Below are 20,336 nucleotides of genomic sequence, written 5' to 3' on the forward strand. Positions count from 1 at the left end.
TACTAGACTTCAGGATTCTCACTTCTGGTTCTGAATTCCCTAGTATATGAGAGGAATATTCCAAGCTCTTTATCTCTTTAAGGTTTTGTGGTCCAAAAGGGTGACAGAAGTAGTGGAAGCGTGAGCCACTTCTGCTATGGTATGTCTTAACTGCCATTATTGGAACCTCCCAGTCAGTTCCTGTCTTTATCAGGGTGCAAAGGCTCCACAGTAACCAATCTTAAAATTTAAAAAAAAAAAAAAGGGGAGGGTTGCCTCAAGTTGGAACAAAGGAACATGAAAAGTGGAAGATAAAACACCACATTGAAAGAATCCTCTCCAACCTCTGAAGGTAGTGAATGGCTAAGAAAGAATGCAAAAAAAGTTGCTCTGTCATGGATTGAACCCATATGCTTTCTAGCTTCAAGCCAGTCTGGTCATAGAAATGCAAAATATGATCAGCAGAATAGACACTATCTTTCTATTGACATCATTATTTAAGGAATTGGTGTCAAATTAAATAAAAAGTTGAAGGGGCCTTATGTTTTAGTGTTGTTTAAGTTAAACCCCAAAGACCTTTGAACATTGAGTTTGTAAAGAGAAGAGCTTGGAAGGAATGGAACGCAGGAGTAGGGGGAAAATATTCAGAGACAATAGTTTCATTTGAGGTGGTATTACGTCATACCGTCTTGGATAGGAATTTGAAGAGCTGTGGCATCACCGTATCCTTGTATAACTTGGTATAAAATGGATTGGTTACTAGAGCTTGAAGTTAGCTAAATGTGAGCTGCACTCACTACATCTAGGAAAACAACCTTCCATGTAAGCAATTTGATCTCAGAGTTACCAAGTTGTTCATAAGGAATTTTCATTGCCTGTGATAGGATCACGCTTATGACCCATGACATGCAGGGATTTTATTGGAGATTTTATAAATTGTCAAGTCCCACATGAACCTGACAGAAAAGAGCTGCAGTGATCCTGGTCTGCCTTTAGATAGTATGATTTAGGCTAAAATGAACCCAGTTGGAGTTGGCCTTCAAGTTACAACCAAAAAGTGAAGAAAGTAGTAAATGATTTTTGTACTGGAGTCCAGGTGGACCTGATTGCGTTACAGTCATACCTTTCCCACTTAATCATACATTATTCTGGTATATGGTTTGCAAACGGTGAAGAGGTCTTGAGTCACCTTGCTTGGAAACATCATTTCTACAGAGCTTTACTCTGCAAGTAGCTGGCCTGTTAAGAAAGTTCCTAGGTTGAGATGTTGCAAGTGGTTATTTTGGGCTAGACTCCCAGACAAATGGCATCAATGTTAGCCAACTACAGTAGAAGAACTAAGAACAAATGTTAGCCAGGACATTCAAATAGTCTGATATTCTGATGTCTAGGCAATCTCCTCGGTTTCACCATGATCTTTTGCTACCAGAAGTACTAGTAGAAATGGATTCCAGGGTTCTTTCTCCGTAGGAGAAGGAAGAAGTGGCTTTTGTGAGCGTGGTCTCTCCTAAGTGCCTTATTCAGCAATGGTCACAAGAAGACATTCTGACGTTCTCCACTGGAAGAAAATCTGAACTACTGTTATCTGACCTCTTGACCACTTTTAGTATTAAACTACAGGTAAATTTAGTCTATGTGCAGACATCTTGTTTTCTGCTAAGCTTGTGGTGACCAAAAATGTCTAGTCTTCTCTTATCTGTTTGTGTTTTTTCTGTATTTGGAGAAACTGATCTGACAAATGTCACATCTTTTCAAATCAGCTGAAAATATTTATGTTGTAACACTAACATCTTCGTGTAAGAAAGGGATTAAATAATGTTGGTTTTGTAACTTGCATTTTTTCTTGCACACTTAGTAAATAAAATTAAGGGTTCAACCTGACTGTTGTAAAGAACCCTAAAGTATAGGGTTGGTCCTGAGGTGCAAAAGTAACATCCGTAATCCGTGGCAGCCTCTTGTAATTTACCACTGATATGAAAGCTGGATTTCCGAATGGAGCTTTTTCTTCTGCATTACCTCTATATGTGGCATATCCACTACTGGGATACGGTGTCCAGTTTTGGTGTTCTCACTTCAAAAAGGATGCTGACAATGTAGAAATGATTCAGAAAAGAGCTACAAGAATGATTTGATATCTAGAAAATATGCCTTAGAGAGAGTGACTAAAGAAGCCCCATCTATTTAGTTTATCTAAGAGAAGGTTAAGAGCTAATTTGATCATGGTTTACAAGTATATATGTGGGGAAGAGATCTGATAGTAGATGATTTTTTAACATTGCTGAAAAAGGAATAAGAAGATCCAGTGTTTGGAAGTTAAAGCAAGACAAATTTAGATTAGAAAGAGGGAACACTTTTAACAGTTTGCTTAACCCACTGGAGCAATTTACCTGGGAATGTGTTGGATTCTCAATCATTTTGTCATTAAGTCAAGGCTGGATATCTTTGTAAAATATATTCTGTAGCTCAAACAGAAGTTAGGGACTTCATGGAGAAATTATTAGATGCTGCTCTTTTGTCTGCATTATGCAGGAGGTCAGATTAGATGATCATATTTCCTTTTGGCTTTAAAATCTGTTCATTTTCCTCTGTAGTAAGGAAGGGGCTCAAGGCAATGCAGCATGACTGTCAATTGCTTTTCCTTTGTAAAGAAACCTCCCATTTTACCTAAGGTAGTACTCTCTGGTACAGAGTAAGTAATCAAGATTCTTCTGTGCCTCCTGGTTTCACTGGGAGCCCTACACCCTGCACATGTCTAGCTTCAAGGCAAAAATTCTTACTATCTTGTTGGTGTCAAAGACCACCCATAATGCTGATCAGGGCTGTGCATTTATGCACTAGGGCTTTGCTGTTACCTGTAGAGAGAGGACTTGATTAGGGGAGAAAGGTTGCTTCACAGCTCTTTTGGCCATGAAGTCCTGTGCTCAACCTTGGTCGTAAATGGTTTGAAATGGCATAAGGTGTTTCTTGATCATCTGGACTTTCTTGAGCTTTGATTCCTCAGTTACCAGGGGAGAGTGCTTTTCTGGTAACTATCCTGGCTTTAGGAAAAGCAACAGAACCTCCTGTGTGATGGCTGAAAGTGACTGTGGAGACATGATTTTTCTGAGATCTGGAGGGAGAGTTATGGGGGGGATATTGGAGCAAATATGTATGGTCTTCATCTTCAGTTTTGACTTTGAATAATTTTTGAGCCTTTTAATGTCTAAAATTGCTGTGATACCACTAGAATATTTCAGTATCAAATAGAGAGGGTAGACTAAGCTCCCTTTCACTTCTCTTTCTTTGGGACTGGTTTTGCCCCAATTTGTAGAGGATTCTTAGTGTACTAAAATGAACACTATAAAAAACCCTCAAGATAAATGTTAAATTTCTTTTACTGGGGAACAGTTGTGTGTGTTGGATGAGATGGCAGAATTGACTGCAAGGTGGCATATAAAAGTAAAAGGAGTTTAACGGGGTGGGTGTGGGAAGAAGACAATTTTAAGGCCCAGAAAAGGCACAAGGCAGATATAGGAAAGGTAAGTTTTAAGGCAGATTAGGAGATCTGAGGGAAAACTATATCTGCAGACAAATGAATAGGACTGAGGATCACCTGAATTCTTGGAGGAAGGAAAAAAACCTCACTGAGTTCTAAGATGGGAGAAACCATATAGTATCCTAGTTACTGATTGGAGAGTCTTGCCTCTAGGTCTGCTTAGTCTCTAAGGTGCCACAAGTACTCCTTTTCTTTTTACGGATACAGACTAACACGGCTGCTACTCTGAAACCTGTCATAGAAGGAATAGTGGACTTGGTAATGAGAGAGGAAGTGATAAGTATATAAAGGTTACATCACATTTCCTCGTCAGGCATAAGCTATCATGTTCTTTCCTTACCAGCACACTAAGCATTTCCTATTCCTTATTTTACTAAGACCTGGCAAGAATCATTTTTACATGAATCCACTATTTTAATTTTTTCCCCCTAATTTGAGATACTCTGGGACAACTTTATCCAATGAGCAGATGGTCTTGTATATCATCCCACATGTTTCAGAGGTTTGCATACTCTCACTTGAGCGGTTTCTGTCTTCAGCAGATGGAGTGGCTTGCTCACAAATGAGATGTAGGAGACTTTCTAACAGAATGTGAGGCAACATAAGCATCATGATATATCTATGTCAGGTGATCATGCTGTTAGGCCAGCATACAGCCAAATTGTAGCAGGACTTTTCTCCTTGACTTGTAAGAGATGCTCAGACTTATCTCTGAAGGAAACCCATGCTAGGGGAAGCATACCACAAGCTCAGGACCTTCATTACAAAAAGTAGGATGACTGAAGGAAGTGATTTTGGGTAGACCTCCCTTCTTTCAGGGCTCTTCCTTATGCTTTTCTCCAACTAATCAGTTTGCTAAGTCTAGGCCAAGTCTAGAGCCCTTTGCAGAAACCCTACAAAAATGTATTGCTCATGATGTGTGGAGGATATGCGTTCTCAGACTTTCATGGAGCTCTCACTAGTCACTAATGGACAGAGCAAGAGACTGGGAGTCAGAGATTCTGTTCCTGTGCTGTAACACTGACTGTGGGGATTTAGGTTAGATACTTCTCAGAACCTGTTTTGTATCTAAAATTGGGATATACATATTCACTTGTGTGTGTGTCTTACATTAGATAATTTCAAAGTACTTCAGTGCAATGTATTGTCCTCCTAGGGTGACACAGTAATATGATGCATGCTCCTTGCCTTCTCAAAATCTTTTTGGGGTATTTCTATTGTGTCGTGGGACTGTTTCTGGATCTTTTCCCTTTGTTTTCCCACACCTATACCTGTATCAACAATCTCAACTTTTGTAAATCACGTATGGAGTGTGGGGTCCCTCTAAAGAGTTTTTTGAATGTACTTACATCATCTTGAGCCTGGAGTAGTTGTCAGCAGAGATGTAGATGTGAGATGGTGGGGCAAGATTATTCATTGACCACCTTGCATTCATCTCGCTATACAGACATCTAAACCATGGTCCCTGCTCTGAATGTCTTACAATTTCTAAGACACAGTATATAGATAGAAAAGAGGGGGGAATTGGTGTAAGACTCTGAAGACATCATGTAAATTGAGTTGTATCAGTTAGGTAGATTTCTTGTCAGTTCTGGATGTTGTGATGTTAAATTCTGATTTTTCTTTACTTATCTGTTCTATCTTTTGCATACTAAATTTCTTTATCTCTATTTTAATGTTTAGTATGGGAGGGCTTGTAAGAAAGAATTGAGGAGAAGATGAGGACAATAATTTTGAATAGTAGAGGAAAGATGGGGGAAAGAAGCAGAGTTGGATGGTGAGTCAGGTGCAAGGAGACACAGTCAATAGGAAAGTTTAGTTCTTGGAGCAAAATATACTGAGTAAGTGAGGTGGAGTTTTGCATCAATTAATTTTCTATTTACAGAGCCTTTTGGATGGTAATCCACTACAAGGAAATGAAGGATTTCATGGCGGGGGAAGGACTGTAATGCTTCTAGTGCATGGGCTCTGGCAAAGGTTAAAGCCAGCTGGGGAACAAAATGTCAGAACTCGGGGCATAGCTCCAACACATAACATAAAGAGATATTATCTCCAGTAGATAACCCCTTTTTGAAGTCCAACAGTGCTAGAATAGTTTTTGATCTCCCATGGGGCAAAAGAACTATCCACTACTGTTATAAACAGAGGAATACCTGGAGTACTGGAATGTGGTCCAATCTTTTTTCCTGAATAGGGAGAAGTCTTATTGCTCAGATGGTCATCAAGCAGATGGGGGAAACCCAATCACTTGGCAAACAGTCTAACCAGTTTTAGACTTCTCAGCACGTACCTTCAGTGTACCATGCCATGGTGTTCAATTGAAGGAATTGCTCTATAAATCTGTTTGTGTTTGTGGATGTCAGATTTTCATTTTGCATGTGTTTTGTTTAGGCACACTTGCAATCTTGTGCATCTTTGTACATGCTCTCACTTTTCTTTATTAAACATCTTTATGGTATTCTTTTTGTGGCGAAAAGAGGAATAGAACTGAGTGGTGTCAGAAGGTAAATGCTTGCTTACCCTACAGTGAGCACAGTGGGGCACTTTGCTGTCTTGGTAGCTTGTTTTTAGTCTTGTTACACTCTTTCATATATACATACTCCTTGGGGCATTCTGCGCCAAAAAATTCAAAATTCTGCAAATGTAATTTGTCAAAATAACACTACATAATCACTCCAGTTTCAATTATTTTGGTAATGTATTTCAAAATACCTGTCAGCAAGTATGTCTGTAACAATACAGACAGATAGACACACACACACACATTCTCCCAGGAGTAGAGAGTTAAAGAAATCCCAGTTCAATGACAACCCAGTTCCTGTTTATCTGCCCCGTACCCCACTCCCTCAGAGCCCAGCCGGGGGGACAGACACCCACAATCCCTCCCCCTCACAGAGCCCACCTGCGGAGACCCTCCCAGCCAATACATCCGCACCCCATCTCCCCCCAGAGCCCAGCTGCTGCTTCCCCCTTCCCCAGACACCTATTCCCCTCCCCCCAGAGGGAGAAATAGCCTGATGCTTGGTCCCAGGCTTGCATGGAGTTTCCTGCGCCCTCTCTTTCCCTCAGGCCATTTTGGAAACTTCAGCTGCCTGGGAACCCTCCAGCTCCTTCTCCTTCCCCCGAGCAGTGTCTTGTATGTGCAAATTGGACTCTGCAGAGTCCAGTGGCACCTAGTGGTGCCAAGCAGCACTGCATCTCATTTTTGTGGGGGAAAGGAAATTCTGTGCGCACAATGTCAATTTCTGCAAAATTCTGAATTGTGCAGTGGCACAGAATTCCCCTAGGAGTAACGTACAGCAGTGGTTCTCAAAGCCGGTCCACCGCTTGTTCAGGGAAACCCCGTGGCGGGCCGAATCGGTTTGTTTACCTGCCGTGTCCGCAGGTTCGGCCGATCGTGGCTCCCACTGGCTGCAGTTTGCTGCTCCGGGCCAATGGGGGCTGTGAGAAGGGCATCCAGCACGTCCCTTGGTTTGCGCCGCTTCCTGCAGCCCCCATTGGCCTGGACCAGCGAACCGCGGGCAGTGGAAGCCGCGATCGTCCGAACCTGCAGATACGGCAGGTAAACAATCTGGTCTGGCCTGCCAGGGTCTTTCCCTGAACAAGTGGCAGACCGGCTTTGAGAACCACTGATGTACAGTACGGGGTAAACTATCCCCTCTTCCAGTGGCTTAATATGACAACAGAGTAGCAGCAATTCCAGTCCTCAGCCAGCTATTGGACAACTCCTAGAGTTTCTGGTGTACAGAAACAAATTTAAGAATGTATCCCAAAATGTTTGGGTTTTATATATGGTGAAGTGTTTTCTTTTAAGTGTTTGTGAGACTTTACTGTGAAATTTTTCAGGTTTTTCTGAAGACTGTATAAATACACAGCTTTATAAACACAGGTGCTACTCGATAACTTATTTTTCCAATAGCCTGGAAGATACCAATATCCAAAACATTATTAAGTTGGATGTAGTGGAATATTGTCATGTTGCTAGAGACTTGAAGCAGGATCTGAAAAGTTGCATGATGTTTTAAAGTCAATTCTAACGTCTTTTGAGAGGTCTACATGTTTAAAAATGTTTAGGTCTTGTTGCTCTTATCGTTGCAATACCTGACTGATCTATGGGCTCGTGGGATTTTCAAAAGGAATTTAGGCAGTCAGGAGACCAAATCTGATTGACCGTCACTGAGAGTCAGGCTCCCTTTTGAAAATGAGATTAGGCTTCTAAAGCAGGTGCTACAACACTGAGCGCAGCATTGCCTAAGTAACTTAAAATTTGGGCATTAAACAATGGTAGATTATCTTTCTAGAACAAATTGCCTAGCATTTTGGCCCTGAATTTAATGTACTACAGCATCACACACTCAGTAGCAAATGTATTTTGCAGAATGCTTATGTGTTTGGGTTTTAATATTGAGCTCACCATATTTGAATAACTTAAAAAAGGAAAATCAGCCTTATTCTAGCTTCCACACGCAAAGCTGTACATGTGTACAGTTGACGATGGATGATGTGCAGTCACAGCTTAGTTAAGTGTGGAATCTACAATAAGTATCACTGTTTTCTTTCCTTTCTTTTTTCATAGGTAGAGAGGTTGATATTAAAACCAAACACATAAGTATAATCAGGAGGACATTTCTTAACAGAATATGCAACTTCAAAGGTATGTAAAGATTGGGGTGTAAACCAAAAGACTTCCCTTTAGTTATCTTTCCTTCTTTAATATAATTGTCTTCCTAAATTTAAATAAAGTTTTCTTTCTAAACTGTTAGCTGTAAATTAGTACATTTCCTGTTTATGTTGTTACAATAGGAAAATTTGCAGTTTTTAAACTTGAAAAGCAAAACAAAAGTAGTTGTAAAGGGGCAGTAATTCAGTACATTGTTAATAGGATGCAGAGCTTTTAGTGTCTGATTCATCTGTACCTTGGGTTGATGATAGCAGAACTCTTGACTCTTGATGGCTGTTAAATGACATGTGAAATAAATTCATGATGGTCACCGGTTGCATTGTGGGCACTTTTCATTGCTACTCACATTGCACCTGGTTTGTTAATAATTAATTTAAATCTTCCTTTGATTACTTTTCTCACCTCCTACACTTCTCCCAACCTACCCTCCTACCATCTTCTTGCTGTGCTGTTTTTCAAGCTGCCTCTTTACATTTAGATCTCCTACCTTTTGTTATGAGCCAAATGACCACTTCTTCGACAAAATGTTTTTCGTCCTTAGTATGCTTCTTCTGTAAACCCCATACTCCAAAAATATATAGCATAATACATATGTGCATAAAAAGTGATAATGTACACGGCTTTGATATTTGATCTGATTTCTTGTTGGAACAGTACTGGCTAATTTGTAGGTTTCTGGGGCCAGGACTGTCTTGCTTTCTTTTGGATTAATATGACATTCAGTAAACAGTCTGAGTAAATTCAGTTTGTCATTTAATACAATTTTTGTTAAAAAATAAAAAAAGGTAAAGGAAGTTTGTATTACTTTCAGTAAATGTTTAGGGAGGGCCAAACAACTGTTCATATTTAAACACTTCCTTTTAGACTTTCAGTGTTTAATTTTCTGTTAGGTGTCACAGTCAATAGTTTTTCTGAAGTATGATAAACATTTGAGTACTGCATTGAATGCATTACTGCATTGAGTACAGGTTTAGACTGATAATTTAATTCTGTGAATTTACTTTTTTTTTTCTTTCTTTTTTTTTTTTTTTGGCATAGGAAATGTATGAGGTTGCAAAGAAGCTTTGTTCCTTTTGTGAAGGTCTGGTCCATGATGAACATCTTCAGCACCAAGGCTGGGCTGCCATAATGGCCAATTTGGAAGATTGCACATATTCTTATCAAAAGCTGCTTTTCAAGTTTGAAAATGCATATTCAAACTATCTGCAGTCCATAGATGATATTAAGCTGAAACTCACACAGTAGGTTTGCTGTTAGACTCTTCAATAAGAAAGTGCCCTACACAATCACTGCATTTAAAAATAAGTTTTATGATTTTATATTTCCACAATTAATTCTTAGTAAACCAGTAGAAGTTCCGAATTCTGTACATTTGTAGTACTTTTGTTGTATTTTGTATCATACAGTAGGTAACTTAATATGTTAGAACATTCACTCCTTATAGTTTTCTAAAAAGCTTACTCCTGGGGGAATTCTGCACCAAAAAATTTAAAATTCTGCAAAAAAAAATTGCCTACCTTAAGCTGCTTGTAAGATTGGTTCCTTGATAGATGTTTTGTTTGTCCTTTATTTTAAAGCTTGGGGACAGCTGTTTCTGTCATGTCCAAGATCCCACTGCTGGAGTGCCTAACCAGACATAGTTACAGAGAGTGTTTAGGAAGATTGGATTCTTCTGTTGGGCATGGAGGGGCAAAAAGTGAAGAAACTGAAGATGAGAAGTCTGCTGAACTGGTGCTTTCTTCTGATATACCTAGAGTGCACAATAAATCACTTTTAGCCTCATTTTGCAAGTCTGTGGAGCATTCAGCCCTGGACAGCACAGATCCCGGAAATGTCAAAGAAAATAGGGAATCCAGTCAAAACACTACTATTGAGGAGAGTAAAACTTCAGAGGAGCTTAACGAGAGTGATCTGTCTTCCTTCAATGTCTCTCTGTTGGACTGGATAAATGTTCAAGATAGACCTAATGATGTGGAATCATTAGTCAGAAAATGTTTTGATTCTATGAGCAGAGTAAGTTCACACTTAAAAAAGATGTCTTAATGAAATAATAGGAATTTCCCATTTAATCTTTCTGTTTGGTTACCAGATGCTGGTGTTATTGAAGTAAATGTTGATCTGACTTTAATTGTTTTAACTTTGTTTCTCCTGCAACTTTCTGCATTTAAACAAAGGAGAAAATGGAGAAGAAAAAATTAGAGCGCTGCTTAGTTTGAAAATTTGACCGTCCGTAGATTTGTTATAATTTCATGTGAATAGTTGTCCAAAACGTTTTATAAAAAAAAAAAAGCGCAGCATTTATTTTTGTGGCTAGCATGGTAACACATTTTTGTTTTCTTCGCTAACTTTGTGATGTTAATTACCCAACAAAATATACCCAAACCTGTGTGAAATCAAGGATGTTCCTGGTCCCACAGATGTATAACATACTTTCTGTTAAAAAAAAGATTAAATCCTCTATCATATTAAAAACACAGGAAAAAAAATTGAGCCCATTAAATGGGTTTTGATATTTTATACCAGCAGATGGATATACACACTTTCTCAGAGTAGCTTATATCTAGCTGGGTGTTCCATTTCTGTCTCCAATAGAGAAGCATCATGCTCTGAGTAGTTTTTAGATGGTTGTTTGATAGTGATGTATCTTTTTCTTAGTTTTTAATAGTGAGCTTTGTAGCTTATTTAAAAACCTCTTCCTCATGAATCTTTTCTCATTTCTCACTTACTAGTGGTAATATGTAATTCTTAGTTTAAAACAGATTTTTTAAATTTTATATTTTGGGATCTTAGTTTTGTGTTCATTATAGTTGTCAGAGTAACAGCCGTGTTAGTCTGTATTCGCAAAAAGAAAAGGAGTACTTGTGGCACCTTAGAGACTAACCAATTTATTAGAGCATAAGCTTTCGTGAGCTACAGCTCTTGTGCAACTCCAGTAAAATGCTCCCCATGAACCAACATAACAAAAGTCTCTGGTGTCATGAGGAGCAACGAAGGGCACTCTGTGAGTAGGTGTTCCCTGTGTTAGTTTGTCCACTTGGTATTTGAGTCAGCTTCAAGGAGTACAGGCTAAAGATTCTCTAAATAGAAATTTATGTCCCAGCTGCCTACAACTAGTTTCATATCATCTGGTTTGGTCACTACAAAGGAACCAGCTTTCTCCCGACTTGTAATTGCAGAGACCAACCCAACTGCTAAATTACCCAGTTTCCCCTTGACAGCAGCAATGCAGTTATGCAAATGATGGTATATAAGTGAAGATTTGACATATTTTAGATTTCATTAGGATTCCTAAATTTTGTTTGCAAAGAACTTAAGTTGTTGTCCCCCTCCCCATTTGTTTGTTTGGCTTTTTTAGAAAATCTGGTACCTTTTCAGAATGATTCGAAGGCTTCCGTGAAATCAGAACTAATCTGGAACTGAAAAAAAGATATCTAATAGGGCTGTCAATTAATCACAGTTAACTCTTGCGATTTAACTAAAAAAAGTAATCGTGATTAAAAACATTAATCGCGATTAATTGTAGTTTTAATTGAACTGTTAATAGAATACCAATTCAAATTTACTAAATACTTTGGATGTTTTTCTACATTTTCATATATATTGTATTCTGTGTTGTAATTGAAATAAGTGTATATTTTTATTACAAATATTTGCATGGTAAAAATGATAAGAGAAATAGTATTTTTCAATTCACCTCGTACAAATACTGTAGTGCAATCTCTTTGTTGTGAAAGTGCAATTTACAAATGTAGATTTTTGTTGTTACATAACTGCACTCAAAAACAAAACAATGTAAAACTTCAGAGCCTTCAAATTTACTCAGTCCTACTTGTTCAGCCAATCACTAAGAAAGACAAGTGTGTTTACATTTACAGGAGATAATGCTGCCCTCTTCTTATTTACAATGTCACCAGAAAGTGAGAACAGACATTTGCGTGGCACTTTTGTAGCCAGCATTGCAAGGTATTTATGTGCAAGATATGCTAAACATTTGTACGCCCCTTCGTGCTTTGGCCACAATTCCAGAGGACATGCTTCCCTGTTGATGACGCTTGATTTAAAAAAAAAACAAAAACAAAAAAAACCTGCATTAATTAAATTTGTGACTGAACTCCTTGGGGGAGAGTTGTATGTCCCCTGCTCTGTTTTACCTGCATTCTGCTGTATATTTCATGTTACAGTAGTCTCGGATGATCATCCAGCACAAATTGTTCATTTTAAGAACACTTTCACTACAGATTTCACAAAATGCAAAGAAGGTACCAGTGTGAGATAGCTACAGCACTTGACCCAAGGTTTAAGAATCTGAAGTGCCTTCCAAAATCTGAGAGGGACGAGGTGTGGAACATGCTTTCATAAGTCTTAAAAGAGCAACACTCAGATGAGGAAACTACAGAACCTGAACCACCAAAAAAGAAAATCAACCTTCTGCTGATAGCATCTGACTCAGATAATGAAAGTGAACATGCGTCGGTCTGCACTGCTTTGGATTGTTATCGAGCCTGACCTGTCCTCAGCTTGAACGTATGTCCTCTAGAATGGTGGTTGAAGCATGAAGAGACATATGAACCTTTAGCACATCTGGCATGTAAATATTTTGCGATGACGGCTACAACAGTGCCATGAGAATGCCTGTTTTCACTTTCAGGTAACGTAAACAAGAAGCGAGCAACATTATCTCCTGCAAATGTAAACAAACTTGTTTGAGCGATTGGCTAAACCAGAAGTAGGATTGAGTGAGCTTGCAGGCTCTAAAATTTTGCATTGTTTTATTTTTGAATGCAGTGGGGTTTTTTTACATCTACATTTATAAGTTCAACTTTCATGATAAAGAGATTGCACTTATATTTGTATTAGGTGAATTGAAAATACTATTTTGTTTTTTTACATTGAAAGTAATTGTAATAAAAAATAAAGAGCACTGTACACTTGTATTCTGTGTTGTAATTGAAATCAGTATATTTGAAAATCTAGAAAACATCAAAAAATATTTAAATAAATGGTATTCTGTTATTGTTTAACAGTGCAATTAATCATGATTAATTTTTTAATCGCTTGACAGCCGTAATATCTAAATACCTATCCTGTGGCAGAATGGTTATTTGATATTATATTTATCCTGAGTTGACATTTTGACATGTAAAACTGGAATAGGCTAGCATTAATTTATTGATTTTCATTGCTATTTAGAGATATGAACCATGCAACTGATTTATGATGGCATTTCTTGCTAACCTCCTTTATGGAATTCTTCCTGGAGTTTGAATTCTTTATAGAGCAGCAGTTGCCAAGCTCTTGTCTGTGACCATTGGTGGTCCAGGGAGAACTAGTATGTTCTGCATAGTGCTGGCTCCTTGCTTCCAATTGCTTCTAAAGACATCCAGACTCTTTAATGCAAAAATCATAGCTTCTTGTAAAAGTAGTTAGCAACAAGGAGCTTCTATTAGGGGCTACTGATATGTAATCAAGAGGGGACGGAAAGAAACTACCACAGACAGAAACTGCTATCTGCCAATGAAGGAAGAGCCAGATCCTGCAAATGGGGCTAGAGTCAAAGGCAGCAGGAGCAGTTCCAGGGTGGGCAGAGAGGAGATCAGACCTCCTAGTATGTGGAGGTAGAGTGAAATGAGAGAAACAGAGATCCTCTTTGTTCCAAAAGGTCAAAACACAAATTGCATTAGTTAAAAATAATGTACTTCCCTAATATTAGTTTTCCATGTAAACAACTGTTCTAGTTGTGACAAGGACAATATATAGTCATGAATGGGATTGTGATTGGGAGGAGGATTCAGTTGATGACTCTGTTAAGAGTTTGTCCAGTATTTGAAAATCTTTGAGAACCCTTAGTACAAATAGTACATTTAGAAAGACATGACAAGATAGGACAGTTTTAAAACTGCCTTTCATGACATCTCAAAAAGCTTTTAAAAAATCCTGAAGTATTGTATTTGAAATGCGCTGTGGGCATTTAACTTCAGCTGTTTTGCACTAATATTTTCTTCTGGAAATTAAGGCTAATTCTAATTTTTTTCTTCCAAGTTCAATCACTTTCCAATTTGCTTTCTTTTTCCCACTTTCCTTTTTATTATTATTATTATTATTATTTTATTATTTTATTTTGGAGTAAATGGGGATCTCTTTAACTCTAGTACCTCTGTATGTTGTTGTTGTATCCCTCCTTCAAAGTTTCACATTGCTACAATGGCGGCAATACTGCCATTTGCAACAGTATCTTAGGTCCCAGATTATGTACTACTGGCCTTTATGTAGGCATTTTCTTCGTGTAGGCATTCACTCATTTATATGGTATCATAGATTTCAGGGTGAGAATTCTCATGTGACTAAATCTGAGAGTAAAAGCGGCAAAGAGTCCTGTGGCACCTTTTAGACTAACAGACATATTGGGGCATAAGCTTTCGTGGGTGAATACCCACTTCGTTGGATGCATGTATTCACCCACTAAAGCTTATGCTCCAAATATATCTGTTAGTCTATAAGGTGCCACAGGACTCTTAATGCAGATCCAGACTAACACGGCTACCCCTCTGAATGTTAGAGTAGTTTCCTAAAAATAATTTTTACTGAACTCTCTTGCAACACCAGGTTTGCAGTAGCTCTTTTAGATAAATTGTTATGCCACGCTACCCACGCATGACATGCTCTATGCTCTTAACTAGTTTATTCAGAACCGTGTTCCATTGAAACAGTAATTTCCCTAGTCTCTTATAACTAAAGGATTTGTATCGAAAGGCTCTACTTTTTTCACTACTTTGAAGTTGAATTGGAGGAATCACCCCAAAGCCCTGTAGATGTGATGTAACCTCTTACAAACCCACTATCACCAACAGATGTTAAAAAAGTAAGGGTGGATGAGTCAAACTTTTCCTCCAGCAAAAAATTAGTGACTAGTTTAAATGTAGTAAAAGTTTTAAACATAATCAGAGGTGGTACAGCTCTGTAACATCACTCAGTTATTTGTCTGTGAATATATCTGCCTATTTTATAAAGAGCTGTCACTTTAGTTTTCCATTTTTTTAAAATTAATCTTGATTCCATCTTCAAGGACCTGGATTGCATAGTCTAATAGTTCCCGAACTATTTCTAATTTTATGCCACAAGTAAGAACAAAGACTAAATTGTAAAATAATAACAACAAAACAGTATATGTGGGATACAGAAGAAATTCCCAGTGAAAAACTAAATCAGAAATTAAGGAACTGTGGGTACATCAGCACAGTAAGCAGCAGCCTGCAGTAGTGAGTCTGAGTCTGGGTCTACAGACTCAGGCTAGTACTATGGCGTTAAAAATAGCTGTGTGGCTGTTGGGGCTCATGCTAGAGCTTGGGCTCTGAAGCCCACCTCTCTAGGCTTTAGTGTAGACCTACACTAAGAGAGCAAAATAATTTGGATGAATTTTAATAATTTTGTTTTCTCTGTAACATATTCATTTCATTTTTTTTTATTTTTTATTTTATTTTTTTGCTCCTGTACCAGCCATTCAATGTCAGTGTTGTCATTGTCTCTTTATTAATGAGTTGCAATCTGTTGTACACAGTGTGAAATATTTTTTTTAAAAGGCACTAAATATATGTATAATTACAGTCTCTCTTTTCTTCCATCTTTTAGCTTGATCCAAAGATCATTCAGCCCTTTTTGGTAGAATGTCGACAAACTATTGCCAAACTAGATAATCAAAACATGAAGGCGATTAAAGGGCTTGAGGACAGGCTTTATGCATTGGACCAGATGATAGCTAGCTGCAGCAGACTAGTAAATGAACAAAAAGACCTTGCTCAGGTAATTTTTTTTTTCTTGGGGTGGGGGAAATAGATTAATGTAGCACAACACTCTAATAAAACAATTAAGCATATCTCTTTATGTGAAACAGTTTCCAACACATTTAACTTTATGTACAAGAATATTACAAAAGCATGGTAGCTGTGGCTTTATTATGATAGAAGGTGCATTTTCCTTATAATTCTTCTTTTTTGGGGGGGTTACTTCTCACGTTCTAAAAATTAACCTTTTGGCTGAAATGTCTTCTCCTTATTTTCAGTCCATAAGGGCAAATTTGATAATTTAGTTTGGTAGTTTTAAGCTATCATGGATGTAGACATACTACTGGGTCATTCATTCAAAAAAAAAATTAAGGATTTTTGTTGTTTTAAAACATTGGATGTGGTGGTTGCCAGTACAAAACTCTTAAATACTGTACACATTAACCCACTCCCCCCATCACTCTATAGAGTAAAACAAATGAAACTGTAAACCTTAGCTATAAAACAGTGGTCAAATAAATGCAGAGAGAACATCCAAAATTACACTTCTCACTGTAACTGTAGCTCTGACAAACAGCATAATAATACAAAATACCACATATGGCCAAGTGATCATGTTTAAATTTCTATGGGAACCATAATTCTGAATGTCCTCACTTTTTTGTATTTAAATTTTCAACTATTTTGGTAATCATTTTTTGCATCATACAATCCCAAATGCTGAGTAAATTACAAATATATTTAATGAAGTAGACCAATCTTGTCCCCTTTGTTTCCATCAAGGTTATTTTTCTGATTGTATGTCTGAGCATTTTGGTATGAGTTGGACATGTAAGATGGTAAACACAAAATCAACCCTGGGCATGAAAAAGTTAGTGTAAATTATTGAAGGGAAGCTAAGAGACACAAGGAGAAGGCGGCTATGGCCAGCAGAGATAAGGAAAATAAGCAGCAGGAGGGTGTTAGGAACAAAATGAATCCTGACAATGGTATTGGTTCATTACTAGATGGAAATGGCAGAATTATCAATTGTAATGCAGAAAAGGCAGAAATGTTCAATAAATATTCTTTATTGGAGGGGGAAAATAAATGATGTAGTCTCATTATATGGTGAAGATAACTCTTTCCATTCCACTAGTATCTCTGTAAGATGTAAAACAGAAGCTACTAAAGTTAGATTTTTTAAAGCAGCAGATCCAGATGACTTGCATGCAAGAGTTTTAAAAGAACTGGCGAGGAGCTCAGTGGACCATTAATGTTGATTTTTAATAAGTCTTGAAGCCCTGGGAAAGTTCTGGAAGAAAGCTAATGTGCCAATTCACCAAAATGCTCAGATGGGATGGCCCAGATAATTATAGGCCTGTCAGCCTGACATGGATCCCAGGCTAGATCATGGCTGATACAGAACTCATTTAAGAATGAAAGGAGGGTAATGTAATTTAATGCAAATGGGTTCTAGAAAATAGGTCATGTCAAACTAACATAATATCTCTTTTTTATGAGACTACGTATTTGGTTGATAAAAGGCAGTAGTGTTGATGTAATAGACTTCTGTAAAATGTTTGACTTGGTACGGCATGGCATGTTGATTAAAAAACTAGAACAATATAAAACTAACATGGCACACATTAAATTTGATTAAAAACTGGATAGGTCTCAAAATGTAACTGTAAATGGGGAATTGTCATACAATTAGTGTGTTTCCAGTGTGGTCCTGCAGGGATCGGTTCATGTCCCTACGCTATGTAATAGTTTTATCAGTGAAGAAAACATAAAATCATCATTGTTTGCAGATGACCCAAATTGGGGAGTGGTAAATGATGAAGACGACAGTATACTGATTCAGACCGATCTGAATCAGTTCGTAAGATGGGTGCAAACAAACAATATGCATTTTAATATGGCATGTAAATATTATATCAAAGAGAACAATGTGGGCCATAGTTAGGGGATGATGGACTCTGTCCTGAGAAGCAATGACTCTGAGAAAGATTTGATGGTCATGGTAAATCAGCTGAATGTGAGCCCCCAGTGTGATGCTCTGTCCAAAAAAGCTAATGTGATCCTGGGGTGCATAAACAAGAGAATTTTGAGTAGGAGTAGAGAGGTTATGTTACCCTCTGTATTTGGCACTGGTGTGACTGCTGCTGGAATACTGTGTTCATTTCTGGTCCCCCACAATTCAAGAAGGAGCTTGATAAATGGGAGCGAGTTTAATGGGGAGAGGAGCAACAATAATGATTAAATTATTAAAAGATGTTTTATAGTGAGATACTCAAAGAGCTCAGTCTATTTAGTTTAACAAAGAGAAGGTTAAGGGTGAGTTGATTAATCTGTAAGTATCTGCATAGGGAACAAGTATTTGATAATGGGCTCTTCAGTCTGGGAGAGAAAGATATAACATGATCCAGTGGCAAGTTGAAACTAGATAAATTCAGACTGGAAAGAACTAAGGTGTAAATTTTCAATGGTTTGAGTAATCATTGGAATAATTTACCCAGGGTAGTGGTGGATTCTCCTATCCAGATTGGATTCTTTTCGAAAAGATATGCTTTGGGAATTAATTTGGGGAAGTTCTGTGGCCTGGGTTATATACAGGAGATCAGATGAGAGGATGAATATAGTCACTTCTGGCCTTGGAATCTATGAATCTATAAACAATACTTGGGGTCCCAACCCTTGCTTCTGAGAGACATTAGCTTTATTCTGATTTAATTTCTGGAATAGTACACATCTTATTCTTCCTTTTCTGAATGTGTGCAAAAATCAAACTGCTTACAATTTGAGAAAACTAAGGAGAAATGGTTAGAATTTGAAGGAATATAATATGTAGTGACATATTTCTATTCTTAAATCTGCAGTTTCATGTTCTACAGAAACTGGTTTGATATAATGGTTTGATATTTTTTGATCTTTGGTGTGAGTGACCATTTGTCTCTAAGTCCAGCTGCCGTGGATGGCAAAATAGACTGGAATTTCTGTGATTCTGTAGTAAGACTGTTATAGTGCTTTAGGAGTACACACTTGTTACTGGATTAGTGAAGTTTTAATTATAGAGCATACCACCAGTTTGGAGTGTCTACCCGGCTTTTTGACATTCTGCTCTGAGGTTGGCATTCACGGTCATGAGCAACTCCATACAGCGTGACAATGTTCCACCTTGTATTTAACTGTGACCCTGAATAAGTTTTCTAGACCTGAAGAAGAGCTCTGTGTAAATTTGAAAGCTTGTCTCTCTCACCAACAGAAGTTGGTCTAATAAAGGTATTCTTCTTCGAGTGCTTGCTCATGTTGATTCCAGTTAAGTGTGTTCGTGCCACGTGCACAGTTGTCGGAAGGTTTTACCCATAGCAGCACCCTTTGGGTCGGCTATGGAGCACCCTGGAGTGGCGCCTTCGTGGCGGTGAAGATAGGTCCCTGCCAACCCTCCGCCTCTTCAGTTCCTTCTTACCGCCAGTGACAGTCATTGGAACTGTAGTTGCTTCCTCTCGCAAGTGTTTTTCCCTTAGTTTTGTAGTCTCATAGTTTAGTTTTGTAAATAGGTGAAGTTGCTAGTGTTTAGTTGTTAGTTTTAGTAGGCGTGGGGGCTTTTTCCCACCCCAAATTCCCTTTCCTCCTTTGGGGTTCAGGGCATACCAAGGGTTTAAACCCTGTGGAACCTGCCATAAGCTCATGCCAACGGGCAAACCCCATGACTCTTGTGTCAAGTGTCTGGGGGAGGCTCACCAAACAGAATGGTGCAATATTTGCAAAGGGTTCTGCCCGAGGACAAAGAAAGAGCAGGACTTCAGGCTGAAGCAGATTCTGATGGAATTTAGCACCGAGCAGGATCCGGCACTAAGCACCTCAGTGCGGAGTAGCCCAGCCTCTGTGCGTGAGGCGGCGCTGAAGGAGGACTCTGGCCACAGAGACCCTCGGCACTGATGCTTCCTGGCACCGAAGCCAGTGGAGGCAGCCCAGCACCGCTCACACTCCCCGGTGCTGCATAAGTGTCAAGGAAAACAGACAGGGGACACTCTCCTGTGGTGAAAGCTGCCGGATCAGCCAGTGTTTCCTGAGTGCGTCCTGCTAAAGGGGCACGAGGGGACCATCGAGTCTTGTGCCAATGAATTCTTCTGAGCACAAGTGCCCGGTGCAGGAGCTAGAACTCCCTTCCACCCTGGACACTTTCGAGGCCACAAGGGACTTGATTGCCATGACGGCTCTGCAGTCCCCTGCCAGCCGGATTAGACCTCTGGCAGTGCAACGCAGGGTGCCATTCAGAGGCAAGCCTGCACTGTTGCGGAGGTCACTGCTCCCCATGGCACTGCTCCCCATGGCACTGGCCATGCGGTACCGATCCCTGGCACCGCCCCGCTTGGAA

General features: G+C 38.8%; 1 protein-coding gene across 4 annotated transcripts in view; it reads left to right on the forward strand.

Moving 5' to 3' along the window:
* The window catches only part of RB1CC1 (RB1 inducible coiled-coil 1), a 165,688-nt gene that overhangs the window by 45,788 nt on the left and 99,564 nt on the right, over positions 1-20,336 (forward strand). For 3 of the 4 annotated variants that reach the window (XM_084620270.1, XM_084620271.1, XM_084620272.1), the window contains 3 exons: positions 9,234-9,436; positions 9,773-10,208; positions 15,822-15,992. In XM_084620270.1, coding sequence (XP_084476396.1) covers positions 9,234-9,436; positions 9,773-10,208; positions 15,822-15,992 — 810 coding nt within the window. The remainder of the gene's footprint in view (positions 1-9,233; positions 9,437-9,772; positions 10,209-15,821; positions 15,993-20,336) is intronic. The other variant, XM_084620273.1, reaches the window with a different exon arrangement.

The sequence above is a fragment of the Lepidochelys olivacea genome, assembly GCF_965140295.1.
Source record: "Lepidochelys olivacea isolate rLepOli2 genome assembly, chromosome: 2".
NCBI classification, from domain to species: domain Eukaryota; kingdom Metazoa; phylum Chordata; order Testudines; family Cheloniidae; genus Lepidochelys; species Lepidochelys olivacea.